This window comes from Haemorhous mexicanus, chromosome 1, assembly GCF_027477595.1.
Source record: "Haemorhous mexicanus isolate bHaeMex1 chromosome 1, bHaeMex1.pri, whole genome shotgun sequence".
Classification (NCBI taxonomy): Eukaryota; Metazoa; Chordata; class Aves; order Passeriformes; family Fringillidae; genus Haemorhous; species Haemorhous mexicanus.
In genome coordinates, this window is record NC_082341.1 from 22,788,417 (window position 1) to 22,814,942 (window position 26,526).

General features: G+C 37.6%; 1 protein-coding gene across 4 annotated transcripts in view; it reads left to right on the plus strand.

Moving 5' to 3' along the window:
* Window positions 1-26,526, plus strand: part of CDK14 (cyclin dependent kinase 14) — a 344,690-nt gene that overhangs the window by 80,519 nt on the left and 237,645 nt on the right. For all 4 annotated transcript variants that reach the window (XM_059842986.1, XM_059842993.1, XM_059842976.1 and 1 more), the window contains 3 exons: window positions 2,734-2,979; window positions 13,074-13,168; window positions 24,831-24,910. In XM_059842986.1, the coding sequence (XP_059698969.1) occupies window positions 2,734-2,979; window positions 13,074-13,168; window positions 24,831-24,910 (421 nt within the window). The remainder of the gene's footprint in view (window positions 1-2,733; window positions 2,980-13,073; window positions 13,169-24,830; window positions 24,911-26,526) is intronic.

Below are 26,526 nucleotides of genomic sequence, written 5' to 3' on the forward strand. Positions count from 1 at the left end.
TGTGTCCTCAAGTTGGTTACAGCCAGTGCTCAGTGCTGACCTTTAAGACCTGGTCCTTTCAGATTTTACAGAACTGAGTCTCAGACTGAAGTTGGCCTGTCAATGGACTTGGCCTATCAATGGCAGAATGTAAAACAAATGCTTAAATATTGTTTCTCTGCAGTGTTTTATAGGCAGAGTAGACAGTTTGGAAGTGTGTACCCTGCAACAGCAGTGTAAGCTTAGCTTTGCTGGCTTCAACTGTGCACAGCAGCCATTTGGAGAGAATGCTTTGTTTCTGCCAAGGCAATATTGATATCGGTGAGAGAGAAGTGATGAATGAATCCCCTTGTCGGCTCTGGCAGGAGATGTGCTGCAGTTGCAGAGCAGGCAGATGGGCTGGGTGAGCAGCCTCTACTTTGGCATTTGTCTGCAGTCCTGAGTCTTTTCCACAGGTGACAGCCTGTGCATCCACCGAGGTGTTTGACTTCTGAGTGGGGAGCTGCTTGGCTGGGGAGCTTGTCTTGGTTTTAGTTATTTGCAAGTTGGAAGCTGGCTATTAGAAGATGATAGTGGGGATTTTTATCCTACTCCAGATTCAGCCAGGTGGCCTGAAGGCTAAAGTGCCTGCCTTCAAAATCTAGTTCCAAACTATTACTGTGTCCAGTCAAGGCAATAGTAAGGCAGACCTGCACATGGAGATTTTCCAGTGGAAAAAGAAAAGAGAAGCAGCATTCATGGCATTATTATCAATTGTATATTTATAGCTGTGTATTCCAAATATTTTAATGTGCTACAGGCGCCTTGGTAGCCTGAAAGGAAGACAAGTACTGCTTTGGAACTTTTTGTTCATATCTCCTGCCCCTGTTTTCTAGATCATGGGTCTCAAATGCTGACAAATACTGATTGCTGATTTATTTGCATCTGTGTTGATTAAGCCACAAGGAAGTGCTGTACTAACAGTGATTCCAATTTATTTTAAAACATCTTTGTTGGTAGCAAGCATTGCAAGAACATGGAGATGACAGTGGGAAGTATATGGATACATGTCTGTGCATATGAGTTGTTTTAAGGAAAAGAAACCAATTAGTTTTACAAGAAGACTCATTAAAAACTCTTTGTGCTGCAGCTGTTTATCTTTTCTCTCTGAAGTAACAGACCAAAATTATGTAATTGTCTTAATTTAGGCCCGAAGAAAGAATTATCATTTGGAAAGAAGGGGGATTTTTCCTTTACTCAAGGAAGATATCACTTGCTGAAGTTCTAGTCTTTGAGAAATTGCTTTAGTGAGAAGAAATGCAACCTCTTGTAATGCCTGGTTTGTGATAGTAGTGATGTCCTTCATTAGACTTGACCTGGTAAATGATCGTTTGGCCAGATGGCACAGTGCAGGAAACATAATTTAAATTTTTAGTGTAGAAAAGAAATCTTTCATCTACTGTTACAGTGGATCATAAAAAAAAAAAGTGCCAAACTCCACAAGGTACAGTCACCCAGTATTTCTGTAAACAATTGGAGTAAGTTGGATTTCAAGGCATAAAATGCCTCAGGGAAAATGGCAAAGAATAATTTATTGAGAAGTTTTTGGAGATACTTTGCTTTAGGAAGGAAGACTCCTGATTTAATGGTAATTTCTTTTTTCTTTTTATGTTAACTGTTTTAGGACAACAAGTTTTCAAAAATTAGTATAGATTATAGGTGCTTGAATGTAGTAATAATTTTTTTTTATATGAGCAGTTCAAGTGAGAGCAAATTAACACTGTCTATCCTTGAACACATGCAAATGTCATGGAAAAAGTCCATTGTAGGTTACTTTGATTGTCTTACAATTTCGGGAGTCTCTTGGGTCTGCTTGCATCGCACTTCATAACTTTTCCCTGTAGCCTGAAAGCTGAAATTATTTCTTTTCTTTCCAAGTGAAAAGTCAAGTCTCTTATGGGTGAAAACAGAAACTGAGGCCTCAAACACAACCCCTCACCAACAGTGTAATTTAAAAAAATGTCATATGTATTGAAATGAAAACCAGAAATGTACATGACTGGAGTATCTAAAGGTGCTGTTCTGCTCATTTAGCTCTTTTGAACAAACCATAGCACGTTTTGATAGCTCAAGCAGCAAGTGGCAGTCTTTAGAGCTTGGCAGAGTCGTACTTCACAGTAACAAAGAATTGAACTTCTGTGCTTTAGTGTGCCATTAAGCTGCAGTCTCACGTTTCAGTGCCTGGGAATTGATTTACTGATTTGATTTTCTGAGACATATGGTGATAATAATAACAACACTGTATAAGCATTATTTAAAAATACCATAATATACCGGTATTGAATCTCTGGAAAGCCAGCACCAGCCAGTGTACATAGAATTTCCATCATTTATTTTAGTTTAGTCTCATCCAGTTTTGAACAAATGGAAATCAATATTGCTTGTGGATATCTGTGGCTAGATTGGAGAGAGAAGTGGCATTGTTGCCAAGAACACATTGTACAAGAAAACACAAATGTATGAATTTATGTATGTCCCTCTTTTGCCTTCCTTTTCCAGGACCTTTCAGTACATTGTACAAGGATAGGGGACACTCACATCACAATAATAACTATAAAAACCCTATGTAAAATGCATGTGTTGTTTTTGATTTTAACATAGGAATAGAAAGTGAATGCTTATAAAGTTCAGCGCCTTTTTTGATGCTGGCTGGTGCACGGAATGATATCGACTTTAAGCCTGTTAGAGTTAACAAATAATGTTTTTTCTTTTCAGATATGTGTCACAAAGATGTCTACACGGAACTGCCAGGGAATGGATTCAGTGATCAAACCTCTGGATACAATTCCTGAGGATAAAAAAGTTCGGGTTCAGAGGACACAGAGTAGTTTTGATCCGTTTGAGAAGCCAACTAATCAAGTGAAGAGGGTTCATTCAGAGAACAACGCTTGCATTAACTTCAAAACTTCATCTGCAGGGAAGGAATCACCTAAAGTCAGGCGGCACTCCAGCCCCAGCTCTGTAAGTGCACTGATACCTCTGCATGTGCCAAGTGGTGGAATTAGAGGCACCAGATAAATGCCTTCTTGCTTAAGAAGGGACTGTTTACATGGAAGTAACAAAGAAAAAGGTCATAGCTGCTATTAAATGCATTTTTCCATATATATTTGCAGTGTTATTAATGAAATAGGATCAGAAAGTAGAACTTGAAAAAGAATATGATTTATGAAATTCCTTTCACATGTTATTTAGGGTGTCTTACAGGATTTCTAGGCATTTTCCTCTCCTTATCCTGGTCTGTCATTACAGCTGCTATAATGTTTATGCAGCAAATTTGGCAGAGGATTGCTTTTTTGTGAAGAGGAATTCTTTCCCATGACGTTTAAGAACCCACATGAATTGTCATTTTGATTTTTAGATTTTGGTTTTAGAGAAACAGATAAGATTTGATGGGTTTTGTTTACATTTTATAATTCTCTTTTTAAAATCAAGTAGTAAAAATAACATTCATTTCCCTGTCAGAAACTCTGCGAGATAGAGGGAAGAGAGAAAAAATAACAGAGAAGGGTTTGGCAACATATCATAATAGTTTTATTCTCAAGTATTTTGAAAGAAACTAGATAAATAAAATGTCATGTCTTTAATGAGTAATGCCCAGAACAGATTTCCCCCAAAAGACCTTCAAAATTATTGAAAAACTATTTCTGTTACGCTTTGGGAAGAAAAATCCATAATAATGTGACCTTTGAGTTGAAAACTACAGATCTAAGTGGAATGGATGTAACACTTCAAATCTTATTTGGTGGGAAAAAATTTAAAAGGTTGATTGCCTCTTCTTTTTTCTTTTCTTTCTTTTCTTTGTTTTGCTCTATCTTCTGGGGATCTTATGTCCTCCCTACAGAAGTTTGACTGAAGCCTGTCAGACTTCTGACAGAAATGGCAGGAGATTAATTTTCTGTAGATGAGCTGTGTTTAACCCGTGTGCATTTAGCGGGTAAGATGTCACCCCTCCAGGGGACTGTCCTTTTTAGAAAAGGTTACATTTTAAAATGTAACCATCTGTAGCAAAAACAAATTTGCTTTTTTTTACCATCAGTTGGCATTATATAGCTGCTGCCAAAGATGTCTCCAGTGTATTCCATCTGGGTCCATGACAAGGAATTCTTACTATAAAACTTTTACAATCATTACAAATGGAAGAATCTATTTGCACTGTATTTACTTGTTTGTGATGCCTGATTTTTTGGCATGACAACTATTAATTTAAATGACTTTTTTTGGACAATTTCAAGTATTTCGTGGTATTAACTCACTCCTCATCTCTGCTGTTCCTCTTAGAAGCTATTATTAATTTCTCTTAATATTTTTGACTTTCTTCTGTTAACACTCAATTGAAGGGTTCCAGTTGCTTTGTTTCCAGAATTTTGAAGCAGATTTTGAAACTGTGTTTTTGATATATTGTGCTTTTCCAGAGGGCTGGCACTCTGCTGCATCCATACAATCTCCTATGATCCCAGTATTTTCTTATATAAATGACATTAATGCTTCCTCTACTAGCATGCTGCTGCTTAGAGCCCTAGCTAAACATACGCTTTTTGTAATCTTGGTCCATGGTGACTTACATAGACTTGCTGGATGCAGGAGGTACAAAGAAATTTCTTGAAATACAATTCTTATTTCTCTACTTCCTGTAATTCTCTCTGATTTTTATAGCTCTGTTTGGTGGACTCAGTTCTTCCTTTTGCTTGGAGGCATTGTTAGTAATTTTTGACTTTTCCTCACAAGGAAGAGCACATGGAATAATGAAAGTGTTCATGCAGATGAAGAGGAAAGAGCAGTTCACAGCAAAAGGTGGTGTTATCCCTCTGCTGATCAGGTCACACCTGGTCCTGCCTGGCAGACCTGAGTTCAGCCATCCAAGGCAGAGACAAGATCAAGACGCTTTATTACTATTCCCAGAACCTGAATACATGCCTTCAGGCAGTAGATGCCCTGATGCACACTTTATTGAGTGATACCCGTGTGGTTAGTTGCAGAAATGTTTCATTCTGTGGTTTTGAATTATACTTGAATTAGCGAAGGGTTTAGGGTTGTCTAGCAGATGCCCCTGCTACTTGCTCTTCTGATCATTACATCTTTCTCTTCTAAGTCAGCTGCATGTTCTCCCTTACTGAATTCATACCTGGTTCTCTGGAAAATCTCCTCTTGTATAGGTTATACCAGTCTGAGCAAGCATTTCAGTTTCTGTAAATATTCTTGAACATGCTATGCCCTCTGGGTCATATGGGATACAGCTGTGAAGTTATTTTTCAGTTTTGGCTCTGCTTCCTGTAAGCTTTATTTTAAGGTGTTCTGATAGAGGTATGCTCCCTTCAGTTTTCTCTTTCTATGTTTGATTAGTAGAGGAAATGAATTAGACTTCCATTTAGTCTTTTCATCATTTGAAGTCCTCTGTAGCCATCACGTGTGGAAATGATGTCTTACAGAAGGTATATGGCCAAGGCTTGCAGTCTCCATATCACTCGCTGCTTCTGCTCAGGTAAAAATCTTTTATTTGTCTCAGAAAAATAACATTTTTCAAGATGTGACCTGAAAGACCTTGTTTATGATGCCCTGGGGTGTCAGTTTCAGTTTTGATTAATCTCAGCAGCTTTATCACCTCTCTGACAGGTATCAGTTTCAGCATTTGGTAGAGATTACAAAATACTCTGCAGGTGGTGTGTTGCCCATTTTGTGTTGTCCGTACCTTTGAAATGCACAGCACTTTGTGATGAGAGAGATGAAACACACACAGAGGTTTGGGGAAGCTGGAGCTCCATGATCCCCACACAGATTGTCACTTGGAAAATAAATCTCTTGCTTTTGAACTTGAAGTATTTTTCTGCAGTTAATGTCACACTTCGCTACAACCTGATAGAATTCTTGTTCAGTTAATTAGTGCAGTAGTGTACAGACAGAATTTAGAACTTTTTGTTTGTTTGTTCTTGTACTACAAGAATTTTTTTTAATTTTTACACTTATAATCTTTCCACCTTCTCTACTTACTTTGAACATAAGAAAACATCTATGGGAGTGATTTCCAGACTGTTTATGCTGATTGTAATTGTATGTTGCTGCATGAATTGTCCAGCAAAACAGAATTATTCCTTTATCACAACAGACTAGTGGATAACGTGGAGGTAATGAAGTAGGCATTTTCCTACCTGTGCCTTGGCTATCAGCCACTGTTACAAGGGAATTTGGCTTGACAAATCTTTTCTCTGGTTCATCCCAACACAACATGTGTGTTGTGTGTGTATATATATAAAATATACATATAGATATAGTCGTGTGTGTGTGTATATATATATATATATATATATATATATATATATATACTTATCCATGTCTCTCTGTCCCTGTGTCTATATTTATATTTCTAAAAATCTCCTGCAGAGTCCTTTTCTACCAAGGCAAGAAAGTACTTTTCTTTTCTCCTTAAATGAAGAAAAGGTAATACTACGTAATAAACTAGACAAAACAAAAAAATCACAACTGAAAAGCAAACACTTGCCACTCTTCCCCAAACAGCTGGTTTTAAAAGGTGGCTTGACTCTAATTATCTCAAAATTTTATTTGAGATCCCTGCTCTTTAGAGACATGATCAAACTCTCCAGTGCAAGGTAAAGTATTGGTGTATTCAGAGTACACATTTTATACACTAAAATAGTACTTTTGCACCATATGTAAATGGAACATTGCAAGCCGTAAAACGTAGTCATCTGCTCAAGATTTAGTTGTGTAGTGATACACATCAGTTTGTTCTCCTTGAATAGCTTAAGCTCCCTGGTGGTGAATTTAAATGTCATGCAAAGGTATATGTTCCTACCTGTCAGTTACTTTTTAAAAACAAAATCAAGCAAAACACTAATGTTCTACTAACTCAGATAAATGTAAAAGCCCCAAATATTCAAATAAAAAGAATTGCAATAAGCAATGCCTTACTGCACTGACTCTGTACTCTTTTTGGGAGAACAGCCTTTCCTCTGTTTCTGTAACTTTTATTAATTTTCAGTCCTGATACATGCAACTTTCCTCCAAAAAGTACATGCAAAAAAGCATGAATCCTGTAATGTTCCTGCTGATCTTGTTAGCACATCTAAAAAGTTGTGTAAGAAATCTAGCTTTAAAATAGACACTAATGTCAGGATTTTCCCCGAAAGTTAGGCATCATTTCTGTCTGCCTAGATAAACACTTGCTGTGCCAATCTTCCTCTTCAGATGCAGGCAAGCTTCTCCAGTTAGGAACCTGTTAATTACTAGGGGGGCTGCATCCTTCCTGGTTGGTATGTTTTATGGAGGTAGGATAATTTAAGAGCTTGGTGTAGGGAGTGGAGTGTTCTTTAGTGGCACAAAGGAAGCGTTAATAATTGTTAACCTAACGGATACTCTCTAGATGAAAAGGCAGATAAAATGTGGCAGTTGAGCCAGCTCCTGTGCTCTAATAGCCTGGAGAACAAGTGAAGAGCTTTAAAAACTGCACCCTTCACAGAGAGCTCTATGGGTTGCTTCAGCCCAGGTTGCTCTTAATTTATGGCTGTGTGTTAAAGGGTTAGGAAGATGCAAGCAGCAGAATGGGATCAGAGAGTGGGAGAACTGAGGCTGAGGCTTGGTTTGAATGCTTGAACATCTTTGTATGGCTTGAACATTGCCCTAGAAAACAGTCCCACTTTCAAGATATGGTCAAATTGGCCTATTATTATAGGCTGGATACAACCTGCAATTAGTGTGAAAACTGCATCTGGTTTTTTGTGAAAGAAGGTTTACTCTTGTAACAAAGAAGACAAAATGGTTAAAAAGTAATTATTATCTGTCATTCTCGTGATTTAATCTCAGTTGAGCTTCTTGGTCTGTGTTTTTCTTTTAAGTTTTTCTAGCAATCAATTTATTTCTTTTGAGGTGTATAACAAAGCAGATATTCACTTTGGATTTTCTTTAATTTACAGAGGTCCTGTGAAAATAATATTTTTTTCTCCTGATGGTAGTTTTATATTGAAGTTTAATATCCCCCTGTTAAAAAAAGAGAAAAGGATCTATTTAAAACTTAGACTCGGGAGTGTGGCAGTTAAGTGTGACATTCACAAGCTGTTCTGCAGTTATGAAAAATGCATGAGAACATAACCCACACAGCTTCTATAGGAATAGTCAGGTGATTTTCAGTGTAATTTTCCATTAAAGCCTTCTTTATTACATAGATTTTGAAAAATTCTGAGAAAGAGAAGTATTCACGTGGCTATGTAGTGCAAGGATTCACACTGCAAGACCTTGTTTCAAACCTATTATCTCTCCTACAGGCTGTATCAATGAAACAGCCATTTGAAACTATGTGGTCAGAAAACACAGTTTCTTCTCATTTCTTTTTTCCTTTGTTATTTTTAATACTCTCACGTCAGTTTGAACTACTAGCTTCTTCTATTTCTGTACTCAACATTTTGGCATACTCCTTCTATCCTTGTTACTATGATCTGTATTTCCTTAACCAGAGGGGAAAAAATATCTAATCTTGGTTACTGCAAGCCATGCTGCTAAAAATGCTCACTTCTGTGCTGCTTAGACTAATCTAGCACTGGGAAAAATGTAGGCTTATAATAAGAAAGCTTCCTAATGGAAACTATTTTCAAGGAAAGTGAAATGTGAAGACAAACAAGTAAAATTCCCAGTGAGTTTCCTGAGGGGAAAAATCTGCATTGTTCTGTGCTCCAGTTGCCTGTGTCCTCTTGGGGTTAACATGATCTACCACAACCTGTGCTGACTTTCACAGTGACCTGGGACCGTGTTCTTCGGAGGCATGAGGACCTTTACTCTCTTTTGTCTCAGTAATTCATTTAGCTTTCCCATTTGAGTTCTTTGAAAGATTTCTCCAGAGTGTGCAAGTTCACTTTCTAGTGAGTTTTCCAGTTGTGTCAATTTCTTGCTGCCTGGTTATTTACTGCCTGTTTAACTTTTTGCTTTTAGATAGTTCAGTCTTGTCACATATGCCCCTAGGTGTTGGGGTTTTTTCTCAGGTTTGTAAGTTGGGTTTTTTTTTTTGGTAGCAAATGAGGAGCTCTAACATGGAGCAACAGTCTTCCTTAACCCTAAGTAGTCCCAATGATGTTTAGTAGATAGAGTGGTTGCCAAGCACTGGAAAAGGCTTCTCAGGGAAGTGACTGAGTCACAATCCCTAGAGATATTTAAAAGGTGTGTGTAGATGTGGTGCTTGGGGACATGTGGTGGGCTTGGAAGTGTTAGGATTAGAGTTGGACTTGGTGATCTTTAAAATCTTGTCAAACCTAAATAATTCTGTGATTCCTGTTGGTCTTTTTAGAGGGTTAAAGAGCAGTAAGAAGGAACAAGAGGAATGGAAAAATAATAGCCATAGAAGTATTGTAAGATTAGATCCTCAAAGAGAAGCTTTGAAAAAAGTTACCAAAATACATGTGTTCAGCTAAAACCAGTACTCTTTTCCATTGAGAAATATTGTCTCGGTCAAGCTGGGGGATTGCACCAGTTATGTAAAATACAGGGAATTTCTTGTGAGTCTGCTGCTTGTGATGTCTGTCAGTGGTTGATGCAAGCACATCTGATGCGCTCTGGATATGTCTCACTCACTATGTGTATTTCAGTCAACCACATCCCAGGCAGAGTAAGGGACTCCTGTGATTTAACAAACACAAATCTCTGTGTATATACATTCCCATGTATTTTACCAGAAGAAATAAAACACTTTGGAAGAAGAAATTGTACTTAAAAGTGGATTTTCTAGATTTGATTTTAATATTAGCATTTAATGAAAAAGCCACCAACCTTGCTGTAACAAATATTTTTAAACAGAAGTAGTTGAAAAGGATAAGCTAATGCGTAGAAATCTGAATAATGAAATTCATATCTTTGAAGCTGAAAAAATACCCATATAAATGAGGGACTGTAATAGTAAAGGAAAGTAGGCTGAAATGGTTATAGTTTTCTGCAGTCATGTGGAATTTCAAATTATTCAGATTCCTTGATTTTGATTCCTTTAAGCTTAAAACTTAAGTTTTGAAAAGCTATGCATTTTTGCATTATTTCTGTCTGTCTTTGCCTCCTTTATAATCCAGAAATAAAAGGAAATATAAGTGTCTGAACTTCTTAATTCATAGGCAATTTGTAATTAAAAGTTTGAATTAGTGTATGAGATTTCATTTTTTAAAAATGGAGAAAGATTTGGGGAAATGGTAAAGCTGTCCCTTCATTGTCTAAAATAATTGCAATATGATGGATGTTTTGGCATTTCATTAAGAAGTATCACACAAATTATTTATCTTATTATATATATTCTTTTGCCTCAGAACTTTAGTTTTTTTAAATAAAGTCCCATGAAGTGCTTTTCTCCACCACATGCCTTCAAAAATGGTAAGCCTTTAAAGATTACAAATGCAAGGAAAAATAACGTCCATTTTCACAAAGGGAGCTCTCACAGTGGAGAACTGGGCAATCCAGTGTGATGGTGCCGTGGGAGCAGAGCTGAGCTGAGCTGCAGAGGTGCTGTAGGCTGGGCAGGGGAAGGTGGCAGCCAGGGCTTTGGGCAGGGGAAGGTGCCAGCCAGGGCTTTGGGCTGGTTCTGGGCTTGTACCCAGTGTGAGCAGGCACTGGGCAAGGAGTGGGGGCTGTGTGGGGAGGGTGATCTCAGGGCTCTCCTGTACCCTCAGGAGTGAACTGCCCTCCCAATCCAGCCAACAGCAGCTTTTAGTTTTGCCTGTTCTTGGTGAGGATGCAGCACTTCCAGGGGGAGAATGAGTCAAAAGTCATGACTTTCAGTCTGTGCTTCTGGCAGCTGGACTACAGAGAAATGAGCTTGAGGTTGTAGGAATAATTATTGTTGATGATTTACTGTGTGGTAATGGATTAAAGGCATCCTGTTTCCTATCAAGATCTTAGGGCTTTACAAGTTGTTATGACCTTTAGATTATGGTTTCCAGAGGTAGAGAATAAAAGCAAATCTCAGTGTGAAAATAAGAATGGATGTGAAACACATGTATACACCCCATCCTTTCTCTGTCTCGTTATGAGGAAGCCAACAGTGAACTATTCACTGTTAACTAGGGCAGCATTTCCACTCCAAACAAAGCTACTCACTGTGTGTTCATTGCAGCCTGCAATTTGGGAAATACTTTGCACTCCCTCTTCATTATATGCAAGACATTTAAGCATCTAACCGCTTCTTTTCTGAAGTTCTTTAATGTGGCATTAGTCCATAATTGGATAGCTAAATGAGAAGTCTACTTGAATAAATATTTTAGTCACCTCTATTAGTGACATCTGTAATAAAACTGTGATTAAAAAAATCCTAAATTTTTATTTTAACCAGGCAGAATGCCTTTTTAAGCACAGACTGGAAACCAAGATTACTGCCTTATCTATAATGAAGTGCTCCAAATAATGCAGCAGTAAAAAGATCTGAGAGTTTCCTCATGATAAATTTGTGAAAATCTACTAATATTTAGGAATTGGATAGCAAAATAATAATAGGTTGTTCTTTGTATTGGAGAGAGGTGAAAGGGCTCAATTTTGCAAGCATATATATGTATGTCCTTATGCCATTGCATAGAAAGCTGGAATGTTGAGAGCAAAAAAAGGTGTATAGTTGCCAAAGTGCCAGAATTTTTGCATAGGACAAATGAAGATTAGTTGAGTAAAGAGAATGTTTGCATTTTTCTGGCTAATGGTTATAGGGTGTGGTGGACAAGTCTGAGGCACCAAGTCAGCTTACCTGGGATGCCTCTGCCTATTTAAATAGAAGCAATTTTTAGGGTCAGTTGATTTAACTTTCAACCACGGCTTGGCAAGAATTTACACACAGAAGTGCCCTGTACTGTAACGTTTGTTTCCTTTCAAAAAGCTGATACATGGATACTTTTTGTGAATCAGACAGAGGGTACCATGTGTACAGCTGCATATGGCTCATCCCAGCTGAATTCAACCTTAACCATGCTGGGTTTGCTTGTTTGCTTTTCTGTGTAGCATTTAACAAGAGTATTATCAGATCAGTCACTGTGTGTGATTTGAGTATTAGTGCTGACTCTCCCAACTTTCTCTATGGGCTTTTGGTTGGTTTAGGACAGGAAGGATATCTGAGCACTGCAGTCTAAAACATATATAGGTGCTGCTAAGGGCAGCTGTAGGTCAGTTTTTTGCAGTGTCCATCTGATCTTGGAGAAAAAATAAAATTCTGTTTACTTCCAGACACCTGGAAAATGGGGAAATGTGGGAAAACAGGATGCACTTCAAAAAAGTCAAACATTTTCTCAGAATGTCAGAATGGAAAATTTTAATGTCTGGTGAATTTCTGGTTTTGCAGAGTTAATTTATTCTCTGTTAGGACTGTGTAAAGGAGGGGCAAGTATCAGTCTGTCACAAAGGCCAGCTGAGCTATCTGGCCCTTTGAGCAAGAATCATTCCTTAGCTTGGCTCAGTTTTAGACTCCTCACTTAGGCTGCAAATATTAAGGATACAGGACTTTTATCAACTATGTAAAATTTACATTAAAGTATGATATGATTATATCCCCATCTGAAGACTGTAACCATAACTCAGAAGATGACATCATTAAAGATGCTTTCCTGTAGCATTTTGACTACTCTCTGAACGATGAGTGATTTAATGGGACATTGACTTCTTAGAGCAATGTTTTTGGATGGGCTTTAGTCTAGAAAAATAAGAAAGAAAAAATGATTAAACAGCTTTACTAGTCTGATTTCGTAGGGCAGATTAAGGACGCTGTTTAGATCTCTAAACACAGACAAGATGCTTCAGTTGTTAATGGTCTGCTTTCCTCTGTGAAGTGATATATGTGAAAAATAAAACAGAACCATCTCTTTGATTAAGAAAAAATCTTTTTGATACATCCAGTAATGTAACTGTATGGTTGATATTGGCACCTACCATCTGGGTTGTTGAATAAATATTAATATTTTTTCCTTATTATTATTTTTTTTTTGGTTACTGAAAACTGGCATGTCTATGAGCCTTGATAACAATATTTGGTCTCTAAAGGTTGAGTCAAAGCAGTTAATGTTATGGGTGCAATGCTGAAAGGTCTTCTTTTTTGTTTCATTTAGCCTACAAGCCCTAAGTTTGGAAAAGCAGACTCATATGAAAAACTGGAAAAACTAGGGGAAGGGTCCTATGCTACAGTATACAAAGGAAAAAGCAAGTAAGTGGTGTTTTCTTTTCATTTAATTTTGTGTGTAAATCAAGATAAGCGGAAAGTATGAACTGGTGTTGCTGAACATATACATAGATCTCTGTGAATCAAAGGGCTACTGACTGTCCTGTGCTCTCATGAAAGGGGCTGAGACCATATTGCACAGGTAGCATATTGCAAACACCAGAACAAGATGAGGTTCTTGTTAATCTGATGTGTTCTTTGCACTTCAATGTCATGCTACTTCTTTGGTATCTGTACCAAATTAATTTCTAGGGGTAAAAGCAAAAAATACACTGTCAGGCAGAGTTTGCTCTGAGAGCAATGCTGAATATATGTGATAAGTTATTCATTTTTGTTTATCATTATTTAAAAACTTTAATAAAACAGTATGAAGGGAATGAATGGAATTTTGGACTATTCTAGGTTTAGTTTGTTTACAATAGTTTATTTACACTTGTTGCTACTACTCTACCTCAAAATAATCTACTTTATAAGTCACATATTTTTTCAGCCACTTTAATGTAATTGCATTTAATATTGTTGCAGCTTTTTTATCCCGAAATGCCCTAAGTGCTTTTATATTGCATAAAATAACTCAGTAAACACACTTAAAATATACTTCTTTAGCCAGTGCTTCCATTCAGAGCTATCCATTGTGAAGCAGAGTGTCTTGTGCCCTTTGACATTTTTAATGAAGCTTTCATAATCAGATTTCCCATAATAACAAAGGAGTTGTGAAAGAGGGATTTGGTACTTGTGATACCTTTATTTAAAAACTTTGGTTAGTCAATGATACATGAGACAACACTGCAATTCCAGCAGAGAATACCATGATGGTCATGGGACAGAGTAACTACTTAAAAAAAGAAAATATGTCCTAACATTTTTCCTAACATTTTGGTTAGGTATTGAAAATTACTGTTTATCACTGAATATTTGTAATAAATCAAAATGAGGGTTCCCTCATCTCCCAATAGCTTGCTTAGGTATTGACAAGCATAATGACAGCTGACAGGAATAAAAGCATGTTCTAAATGTAGAAGAAATATTCACACTTCTGTCATGCCACTGCAGGTATTGTCTTTCACTGGCAGCTTTCTTCAAGGAAAGGCTATTGCTTTGTGCTGCTAATGGCTCAGTTATGCATTACCATAAGTTCCAGACATTATACATGTGTAAGCTTTTTATTGGGGTCTATGTAATATGAGAAAACAGTATAGATTTCAGCTTTTGCCTAATTACTAAAATCCTTTAGTAAAATCCCAGTGAGTATCTGATGACAGTCAGTCCATATGTCTCTGCTTTCAGTAAGACTGAACTAAGACAACAGAGTCACTGGATGTCCCATCAGTCACTGGAACAGACTGAAATTTAAAAACAAAGCAAAACCCTTCCCTGAAGCTATTTCATTCATAGTGAACATGTTATAAATGTAGATTGCTTAGAAATACTCATTTTAGTAGAGTTGCCTGCAAATCTGAAAGATATACTTCAATGATTTTAATGGTACTTGAATAATAAATTGGAATTACTGGGCACACTGCATTCTCTATTACAAACAGCTTGCTCTGAATAAGTAGGGAGAGTTATAACAATTATGCATGACTTTGTCCTGTTGCCTTATAACATCTTCTGCAAGGTCTTTAAAATGTGTTCTGACAAAAGGAATGTGCAACTAGAGTGTGGATGAGAATTCATATGCAGAGAATATTTCTACTGTTATAGTTGTATTCTTTCACCTGTTGGAATTTGACTTTTTTTTTTCCTGCTGAGAATTGAATAATTTTCATATTACCCAGCATTATTGAGATTCAGCACCTCCAGTCCAGGCTTCTATTTCTTGAATATAGAGACAGTTGAATTACTTCATGGCAGGAAGAGGTTGTACTTTAAGAACTTCAGGTGTTACCTGCTATTTCAAAAGGACTTGTTTGTTGAGGTGATGTAGCCCTGTTACCTCTTCTGTCCCCTGAGAAGGTGAGAAATCTCTGACCTATGTGGTAGCTCCACAGAAGGAAGAGCATCACTGCTGTGATGGACTCTTGGGGAATGTGGGTGAACAGGTGTGGGGTGAATGCATGAATGCATTGGCTCTGGCCCATCCCTGCAGTGTTTAAAAGATGTGCAATGTGGCACTTAGAGACATGATTTAGTGGTGGGCTTCACAGGGCTGGGTTAATGGTTGGACTCAGAGGTCTTTTCCAGCCTAAACAACTCCATGATTCTATGGCTGAGACCTGGACCTGGCAGCTGCTTTTCAGGCAGCTTAACTCTGACTGTTTATAGCTTTATCTTAAAATGATACAGGAATAGATAGAGATTTTTTTTTCCTAGACTCTGATATGGGTATGTAGGGTGAGACTGTGATATGCACCACTGTGTTCCCCTGCCTACAGACTCAGTGGGAATACGGATGAGCAAAAGAGGTCTGTTTATTTTGGTATGTGCCCAGTTTGACTGCTGAAGGATTAAGCTCTCATGACACAATGCAGAATGCAGACACATGATGGAAAAGCTAGAGCTGGTAACAAACAAGAAGTGGGTTTTGCTCAAAGTGTTTGCGAATCCCTAATACCCAACTTTAACGCTTGGTTTCTTTGTTTTGCCAAATTGTTTCTGAGATATTTCCTTAACTGTAGTTAAAGTTGGAACATTTAAGATTGTATTGAGCTATTTTAAATGATGCTTTATACTCAGAATTATTTTGCTCAGTATTTTTCACCAGCCGCATGTGGCAACTAGTAGAGTTCTGGGTTTTTTATGCATTTCCTGAGATACATTTCAGCTTTTAAAATTATTTCCCCTGCTGATCATAATGATGAAATAAAACATTCTTTATTTTAGCATACTGTTCAGAGAGTCTAAAAGATGCATACCTGCCTGAAGAGACACAAAATGAGCCATTCCCTTCCTAAAATTTAAAGTAATATGTACAGTAATTTGCTTTCAGAACAATCCTGGCTTTTTGCACCTTGGAGCAGGATAAATGGTACCAAGCCCTTGTCTTTCTATAAAACCCATTGTTTTTCTATCTCTTTGAGCATCTGTGGTTGTATTCCAGGAAAGTGAAATGAAATGGGCTAATTCCTTTTACTGGATGATGGATTTCTCTTTCTGTAGTCAGATAAAAATGAATCCCTGGGGTGAAGAAGCAGCAGAGTGAAGAGGGCTGTGTTGTTGGGGGAAGTGAAGCAGTATTCTCTTAGGCTGGGCTTTTTTGTTTATAGGAGAAACAGCCAAGCAGTCATTTTTTTTCTGGCTGACGGTTCTATCAATAGGTAAATCTATTTGATTTCATGTGTTGCACATCAGACATGTGTAATGATACTCATCTTGGCATGTTCATTTACTGCTTCCATTCAGGCTAGATTCTCATATTTTACTTAGTTGTATAAAACCAGAAGAGGCTGCTTAGTGCATTAAATTCAGATAACTTTGAAGGGATTTATTTTAATGTAAAATTTTGGAGAAGTGGGCCAAGAAATTTACTGATAACACTTTAAAAAATGATGCAAGTTCCATTGACTCCGTATTTGATTAACACCTTGGACGTTTGCCATGCAGTAGGTGCAAAGCAATGGGTGGCCTTTGAATTCCTGTATCATTTCACTGTGTGATTGAGCTGAGGAAGTGCTGCCCGTCTGTGTATTGACATGTGTGTCCTCCTGCTACCTCTTGAGCTTGTTTATAAATTTACCTGAACATACAGCAGTGAGATCTGGCTTGATCTGTGGCACATAAGTGTTGATGTGAGTTGAGAGTCTGGAGATGAAGCTGGTGACAGCACAAGGGAGCTGCTGCCAACCAGAGCCCCTTGCAAAGCAGTGTGGAGGCCTTGCATTCCCCCACTGGGAGCTCTGCATATTGCACTTAAGGGAAAAACCTGTGCTTTTGGCAATTTTCTGTGTTGGTGTGCTTTCCATTCTCTCCCACTGTGTTCGGTTGCCCTTCAAGGCAAAGAATTAAAAAAGATTCTCTCAGTTAAAGAGATGTGATCTGTGACTGCTGCTAGCACACCATGTGTCTGTGTTTTGAGAGGCATGCCAGTGGTATCTCAGCTGTGATCTTGATCTGCCTCTTGATTGTCCATGTGATTTTTCTCTGTACCTTTACCTTTATGGGCACCTTTACTGAATTGCATGTGCTCGTAGTATTGCAGAAATGTGGAGAATTTGTAGCAGCTCCATCAATATATTTTTGCCTATTTTCCCTCTCACAGAATTACATAATTTCAACTTACCCTTAGTAAAGCACTTGTTTTAATGAGTTCTGATCCCCATCCTTTTAAACTATTAATATGAGAGATCAGTAGAGCACCGAGCAGAGCACAGTAGAAGCTGGTGCAGTCAACCAGAGCTCAGAGGCTGCTGATATAGGGCAGTCCTTCCATCCAGGCACCTCTCCCGTTTCAGTTCAAAATCTGATTTTTGTTTTCAAGGTGACTCCAACTTGTATCCAAATATGAAATGCATTTTTTCAGGGAGCCCAGGCATTTGATATTTATCTCCGTCAAAGGCAGTACTTTTTACTGTTCACCTTAAGAGTCAAGAGGGAGTTCATGGTGCAAAGTGGAGACTAATCATGCTCAGGCAGGCATCGTGCTCTGTACTGGCCTTGTTACCATGCTGTGCTATTCTGGAGGCAGCAGGAAATCTTTGAATAATCAGGAGGAACTACCACTGTTTGTTGCTGGCATGATGCATTGCAGTGTGTGCTATGAATATAGCTGACCATAATATTTCATAAATATGTCTGTGGATGGCTGCTCACAAGAAAAGGAATGGCATGTGGATTTTGATTCTTATATTTATGATGCTGAAACCTTCACTGAAGATGGCTGACAGGACTAATTGCTGTTCTGATTTTTGCTTTTGAAGTTGCAGAATTTCTTTTGTTTGTCATAAAGTTCTTTGACTCTGATTGCCTTTTATGTTCAATCTGCTGCAAGTTCCATAAGCTTGTAATGGTCAAGCTGTCATTTTTAGTCATTCCCCAAGCTTTACTCTATGCCCATGTGAGGTGTTGTGTTCACAGGCTCCCTGATAAGTTTCATGTACAACAGTCCAGTTCACAAGAAAGTTTTTCTTCATGTTATTTTAAAATTACTCTGATTCCTATTGCCTTAATGATCTAAACTCTCCTAACCTTTTCTTTATTTCTTGAAAATTGTGTGAAATGAGTGTCCTACAAATGAAATCCTCTTTTCATCAGAGGATAACAGATGGCTGGAAAAGGAATACATATTCATGGGTTACAAAAAGGCACTTTATGGTTACCAACTAAGCTTTCTTTTTTTCCCCCCCTCATTTTTTAACTTATTTCCTTAACTGATTTTTGTAGGCAAGTTATGACATGGGGTTATAAAATGTCTTAAAAAAATCTCTAGCATTGTAAATCTTTAATAAAAATAGTAACTTAAAGTTGAATTGGATAGAAAACTAATGACAACTGGATGTTCAACTAAAATGCCAAATGGTGGAAAAAATTATTAAAATAGAGTAAGTACTAAAATAAATTACTAGGATTTTAACCAGAAGATGAATCATTGACTATATTGATCACTTACTGAGTGGATTTCTCAACATTTAAAATAAAGATTGGGAAATTTTTTCTTCATAGTTGAATATACAAAAAACATCATACTATATGTTCTGTGCTTCAACCTGCAATGCAGTTTAAGAAGGTGACTTAGTATTATTACCTCACATAGCAGGGGACAAAACTGAAGAAAGTAAGTCTATTGTATTACTTACCCAGGACTGCCCTGGAAAACTTAGTAGAAAAACTAGGATAGAGTACAGTTACAGTACATACATGTGTGGAGTTACTGGACAGTGCCTTATTGGCCATGTATGCATGATTGGAAGGGTGGGGAGAATACTGAATTAGTTTGCCAGCTGCCATTGTACACCGTTGCATTTTCCAGTTTGCTGATCCGTGGCATCTCTCAGCCCTGATCCCCTGTGACTGTCACTGTGCACAGTTGTAAGAGGCCCTTATTTTTAAGGGATATCTCTAGGTTTGTCTTCAACTTCTCTCTCTATGAGCACCAGTGGGGTGTGGAGAGATGTGAGGGGTGTCAGGACGATGGTGCTCAGCATTGCTTTGCCTGCTGCCCTTCCCAGGTGACTCCTTCCAGCAGGCACAGGTCGAGTACAGCCCCTGTGCTTGGATGAGCTGCTGGCTAGTTTGAACTGATGTGAGCTGGGGCTAAGCTCTTATCTTACCTGCTCCTGTTCAAATGAGGGCTGCCACACTCTTTGTATGAGACTGCCTTGACTCCTAAGTTCCAGTGACAGCACTAATTAATAATTTAAATCCTTCATCTCTCATGAAACCCTTTGATCTTCTGTTTTTTCAGCCCTAATAAATGTCAGCATTATGAAGTATCTTTAATCCACTGGCTTCTACTACGACAAGGTGTTATAAATAAGAAGCTTGGCTATGCCAATATTCAAGCAGCAATCAATTTATTAATTAATGTGGTAAAGTATGAGCAACACAGCGCTGGGTACTGTGGGGGCAGTTTCCCTCCAACTGCATGCCGATAGTTGGGGCTTACAGGTATTTATAGGGGTACTCAAGCTTTCTCAGCAGTTTCTATTCCAATTTTTTTTACTCATCAGCAGTTTCTGTTTTCCAATTTTTACATCACAATTCTATACACTATTGTGATTTAGTTTTTCTCAGGTTGTGTCCCAAGAAGGAGTAACCCCCCTGGATGGTAGTAGTAGTTTCCGAAATATTAGTCCGGGTTTCCGCAAGAATAAAGACGAATCCCATCTGGTGAAGTCCAGCTCCCCAGATGTGGGTCCACCTTTTTAATTACAATGACTATAAATCTCATAACAGTGATGTCTAGCTTCCCTTGGTCAAAACCACAAATCCTTGAGATGATATTAATCTTCCTTTCTCAAGCTGTTTTTCTCTGTTTTGTTAAGGCGTGAGATAAGCATAATTCCTTTATGTATATTCCAAAGCTATAGTTTCAAGGATACAAGCAATATTCTAAAATTATACTTCAAAAAAAGGGTTATTATTGCAGCACTCTTTAAGGCCTGACTACAAGCAAAAGCAACATCCTTAACGCTTTAATTCAAATGCTCCTAAATCAGCCAAGGCTAATTGCAAACCAAAGATAGGTTCAAAGGCCTTCTTCCACGCTTTACTTTCCACAGTTATTATTAGAATTAGAATTCGCAACTGTCCCATTGTCGGCCTCCACACATACCACAATCACAAATACACACATTGCCTGTATGTACCTGACACGAAACACAGCTTTGTATTTCACAAAGGTAACTTTTGTCTAGGATGAGGTTAGAAATGGTGGGATTCAAAAAGAGAAATTCAGGGCCTCTGTTAGTCGCTTGAGAATTTATGTGTTTGGGCTTTAGCAGGACTGGGAGTGGCTTTTGTAAACTAGAAGTTTAGTAAGAAAAATGTAATATAAACCATGTTTACACTGAACTGTCTTTTATGTTAATGATTAAAGGAAGTGTTTCCCTCAATGTGGAATTAGTTATGGGTTGGTAGAATAATCAGAGGTGACTAAACCTACCTGAATGTGCCTCTGTCAGGTTTCTTCAAAGGAAATTTCTGGCATTTCATTAGGCCCCCATGGTCTGTTTGGAGTTTTAGGTGTCTGTTTATGACATTAGTATCACTACAGAGTAGATCTAATTAGATATTCTCAAGGTTTGATCATCAAACTTTGAGATTTTCCTGTAAATGAATATTTAACAATTGAAAGTTATTTTTCTTCATAAGAATTAGTTTCTTGAAATTTGTATCACAAATTTAGAGCATCATCCCAATACCATCTACTGATTTTTTATTTTTTTTTAACAGAAGTGTTCCCAAGCTTAGCACTTGCACAAATTATGAGCTCAACCTCAACTCCAGCCAGTGTTAAAACTCAGTATTAAATAAACAGATTGAAATCAGAATTGGCAGATTTTTTGTTAATTGACTCATTTAAATGTGTATATTTAGAACATTTATGTAATCTAAATATATCTGAAGAACTTGAGAAAATAGTGTTATTGTACTATGTGGCATCATCAGCGTTATCCCCAGTGAAGCCAATTAAATCATCAGTTACTTTATATTCATCAGTATTATCTGTTCTTAATGATGCATTAAAGCATTAAATAATTTCCAATTTTCTCTACTTTCTCATAAATGGTCATTTTTAATAAATGTATTTATTTTGGTAGTGCTATTATATGCTGGTTTAGAAAATGCAAAATGACACATATTAGCATTTTTTATAATATCTGGCTCATTTGTATTTTTTATAATATGCAGACTTTTACTTTATGCTGCATAAGGCAATTTGGACTAATTTTTCTTTTGCCTATGTTGCATATATAATCAGAAAGTTATTAGAAAAATTATATTATGTTAAAGTGAGGAATTTCCATAAATTGGAAAGCTGTCCATCAGCTGCAGGTGTTTTGCCTAGACTAAAGTAGCTTTGTGTGATAATTAGAGAGGCTTTAGACTTCTGTACTTTCTCTGAAGGTGTTTCAATGAGAAAGAGAAAGTGAGTTAGTTGAGGAGGGAGGATGGCTTAGAAAATAGGAATTCTTTAGTCAATATTGTCCTTAATAGAAGCTAATGAGGCAGTTGACAGGATGGGCATAAGATGATAAGTGTAATCTTTGACACAGTGAGGTGTATTGTTTTGAGAAGGTGTGAAATTGTTTGCTTTGGACAGTGAGTAATAGAGGTGGTTTAATGAATCCGAGATGTTAAAAGAGTCAGCAGTGTTGCCTTCTCCCTGGCTAAAAGGCAGTCTGCTTGTCAGTTCTTACTTGGATTTGAAAATAATGAAAACACTGAGCATACTTTGAAAGTTATGGAAGACAAATGTGAAGCAATATCTGGAAGGAGTTCTGCTAACCTTATCTGATCACTTCTGAAGTCTGCAAAGACAGGTATTGATAGGTTGCAGAGGTAATTTTACCTCAGTTTCCTTTTTTCAGTGTTGTTTCTAAGGAAATTACTATATTATTTCAACATGGCATCATAAGTTTCAGGGTGCAATTTCATGACATAACTGGCTTGATCCAATGACACATTTCTTCTCAAAAGGGGGACCCAGTTCTTATTTATTTGTTAGTGTTTTTTCTTTTTTTTTCATGCCTTTATAATTAAAAAAAATATTATTTAACTCTTTTTAGAAGGGCCAGTCTTCTCTTTGTTTAAGCTCTCCAAGCAGTCTTATTGTAAAGTCCAGAAGAAATGAGTGCAGATACAAGGCAGTGTCACGAGTATGTGGCAAGGATTAAGCCACACACTTAAGGACAAACCTACATCATGGACAGCCCTTAGCTCATCTTTTCAGCATCATCTAACTGCACCCTGAGATTGCATCAGTGGGAGGATAATTAAAGGATGTGAATAAACACCCTATCTCTTAATTGATACTTCATAATTTCTCACATCTCCAGTTTTATATGCTCCTGTTTATAGAAAATTAAATGGAAAAAAAAATTTAGTGACAGGCAGTAAATGAGTAGAAGGAGGCTGTTGTATTATGGAAATTATAGATTGATATGTTGGAGATAAATTGTATTAAAGAGGAGAATGAAATCCCAGAGGAACACTACTTGAGATTAGTTTGATTATTTTGATAGAACTAAGAGTTGCCATGATATCTATTAGCATGATGACAGGCACCTATGACAAAGGGGCAATGATAACTAAAGGCACAGCTCACCTACTGTGTTTAACTGTGAAATCTTTGAAACTGGTTCCATGCCATTGCTATTTGTGTTATATATTTCTCTTAATGAAACAGTGGAATGTAGAACTTCAGAGTAAAAAGAACACAAGCTACACAATGCTGTATGTTTTTTGTCCTTCTCTATCAAGAGACTTCATATCCCTGTTTCCTTAATACCTCGGACCTGTTTTTTTCATTGTTTTTTATATTGCCTTCTCTGAACACAGCATCTGTCCTGTTTTTTTTTTATCTGCAAAATGATCTTGCTTTTCTTACTGAAGTTCCTCCTGCAGTTATTTCATCTGTTGCCAAATATTCAAGTTTTTCAGATATCTAAGTAATATGTATATGATAGGTTGGGTGGTGGATTGACAGAGGAATTGAAAACTACACATGTTTATGAACTGCATGTCTGCCATCAGTCCTTCTGCTTTTAACATGGTTCATTCTCCTGTCTGAGCATGACACATGAAGTTACTTGAGGCAAAGCTTATATTTTTCTGATGCCAAAAATCCTGTTTGAATCCGAATTAAAAAATATGTAAGGTAATTATAAGGAGAAATCCAGGAGAGTTAAGCTGATAATTTCCTTTCAACAGTGACTAGTGGCCTGAGACTTGAATTGATGCCAGCCTGAATATTATGACTAATTGGAAGGTGATGAGTAAACCATCTTTTGATAACCAGGGTTTTTAACTTACTCAGAGTCATTGTTTAATGTTCTGTATAGGGCTAATGAGTTTTTGGTTATTATGAAAGAGGAATAATCAGAAGAAATAAGACAGTAGCCATCCATCACTGAACTCATATATCTGCAAAAATTAAAAGCCTGAGGGAGAAGATGAATTCAGAGTTGGTGGTTGTCCATATCATCTTGCTTTGAAAATGTAATACATGTTCTAGGGCCATCCCTCTTGTAGTACAGACGGGAATTGCCTCCATGACTACAGGAGTGTAAAGGCTCCAATGTGTCCTTGAGCCTTGTGGCTGTAAAGGTGAATTTTGCTTTCACAGAAGTAAATCTTAATGATGATAATAACAATAATTTTTTAAAACTGTATTATGCCTTTTTGGTAGTTTATCCTCACCATTGCTTGTCATACATGGGGAGTCTATTAAAGTTTCATGGTATGAGTTTGTTCTTGAAGAGGGTAACGGATATCAGCTTTGTTCCATTTTTGTGAGATTTTATTTGGATAAACTGAACCAACTGGATTTTTTGTAAGGCCTGGAAGGTAATTAATGTGTGGTGAAATTTTGAATGCTAAAAATGAAACAAGACAAATTAGATTTTACACTAAAATAACCTGTTAAGAACTTTTGTCTCTTGGAGAACAAAATATTTTTAAACATATAAATGAGAGCTATTATAATCTAAAAGTAGACTGGGCCATGTAGTCAAGAATGTGCCTCAGGAACAATCCTGCCCTAGTGGGAAATGACTAGAATGACCTAAGAATTATTTCATTACACAAACTTTGTAGCTTTTTGAAGGCTATACTAGTGTGTATCATGTAGTGGGAAGGGGGTAATCAGTGTAAATCTAATACTACATGTGAAGTGGTTGGTGAAAATCAAATGCCTTTTTCTTTGAACAGTTTGATCAAATAATGAAGAGATATTTTATAACAGAAATTTTAAAATGTGTTACTTCTTAACAAAGCTCCAGTAACAAAGCTGTGGTAGAAAGGAAACAGACTGACTCACAGAAAACTGAGATCATTTCTTGGATTGCATCTGAGTGTGAAAATATAAAGTTGACATTATGGAAGCTATGAAGTGCTTCTTACAGTGCTGTAGATGAATCACTGGCATTGACAGGAAGAAATTGAATAAGTACCCGATAGGAAATAAGTTCTATTATGAGAAATACTGTTTCTGCTATAATTTTGGATTTTCAAAATTTCTCCTTCCCCTCCCCTCTTTCTCTTTCAGGGTAAATGGAAAGCTGGTGGCATTGAAGGTGATTAGATTACAAGAAGAGGAAGGAACCCCATTTACTGCTATCAGGGAAGGTATGCACTCACATTTAGTGATTATATATGTGGGGGTTTTTTTGTAATTGCCTTGTGCTTCTTATTTCTGTGCCATGCTGTAGTGAATAGCTTGAGAATTCAAATTACATGGTTACGTTCTCAGTAGGATGAAACTTCGGTGCTTCAAAAACAAAGCCTCTGGTGTGGGAGTTCTTGTTAAAGAACGCAGCTCTGCCTGTGCTTGGGCTCCTGTTAGATTTACTACACAAATGAGTACTGGAGAGCATGTGTAAGGTGGGTGTGAGAAGTCACTCTGGAAGATGAGGGAGCTGTGTAAGACGCGCTTCTGGCCCACAGGCAGCACCCAGGATGAAGGTAGATGTGGTTTTTCATCTAAATACAGCATGAAGCAATGACAAGCATTTCTTGATAAAGGCAGTCAAAAGATCATGGAGCAGAACTGCAGGCACTTTTGAAGCTATGTGTGGTTTGCAGCTACCTTGTGTTTGTTTTTCCTTCCCCATGGACTCTAAGTTGCGTGTCCTGGGAATGATTCTTATCTCTGTGCTTGGAGATGCCTGTTAAGCTTTCTGCTCCATCCTTTATCCGTGTCAACCTCTCCTGGTCCCTAGTGATGGCTGCTTTATCTGAGTCTGTCTGTATTGAGCTCCTGTGCAGAAATTGCTGGATATGCCCTCTTTGTGTGGTCCTGCTCTCTTAGAAGGTACTAAAAATGAGCCTTGGTAGAGAAATAATAAACAATTTACCATCACAGCACTGATTCAGACTCAGCTGAAATTGGTAACGAACTAAAGAGATGAAACTGCTTTGAGGGACCTCTTAAAACTGTACTATAAGCCTAACTCCCAGGGTGTGATGAGCCAGGGAGTCACTGGAACATCAGCCCTTACAGGGTCCACAGTTGGCCCTCCATGTGAGATGTCTGGCTTCATGACCATGAGAGCCCCAGACACAGCAGCTGTAGCTCCCTTGCACCTTGCTTATGCAGCCATCTGTCTGCTGTATGTCTGCCTGTACAATGAACCCATTCTGGAGTGAGCTGGGCAAAAAAACCCCATGTTTCATGTGACTGACACCCTGAAGTCACTAAACTACTGTGGATTTCCATCCCAAGACTGTGCATTTCAAAGGTGGCTCTTTCACGAAGAAGGGAAAAGCGTGGGTGGCCAATTTATGAAGGAATTTCCACAGTTGTTCTCTACTGCTTCATCTGAGTAACAATTATTGAATGATCTGACACATTTATTCATAACAATATCTATTTTATGTGTGAGCTGTCTGTCCCTGCAGCTGTGCTGTGATAACGAGGTGTGCAGAGGGTTATGGGTGCAGCTTTCAGTATCTGTAATGCTGAGTTCAAGTTATAACAGCCTGTGTTTCAAAAATGTTTATTGTTCTTCAGGTTTGTAGTTGATATAGTACTGACTTAATGAGAGAATAGTAAATATGGCTTTCTTGTGCCTTTTTAGTGACACTTAAAAGGTTTTTTAATATGAGCTTGATCTAGATGAAAGTTTATTGCACTATAACTGTCAAATGAAGTATAATCCATTTTCCTTCATAAATACTGTGTTGTTTGAGCTCACTATACAGAAGTATTTGTTAGGAACAAGAACAGAGATTTTTCCCACTTG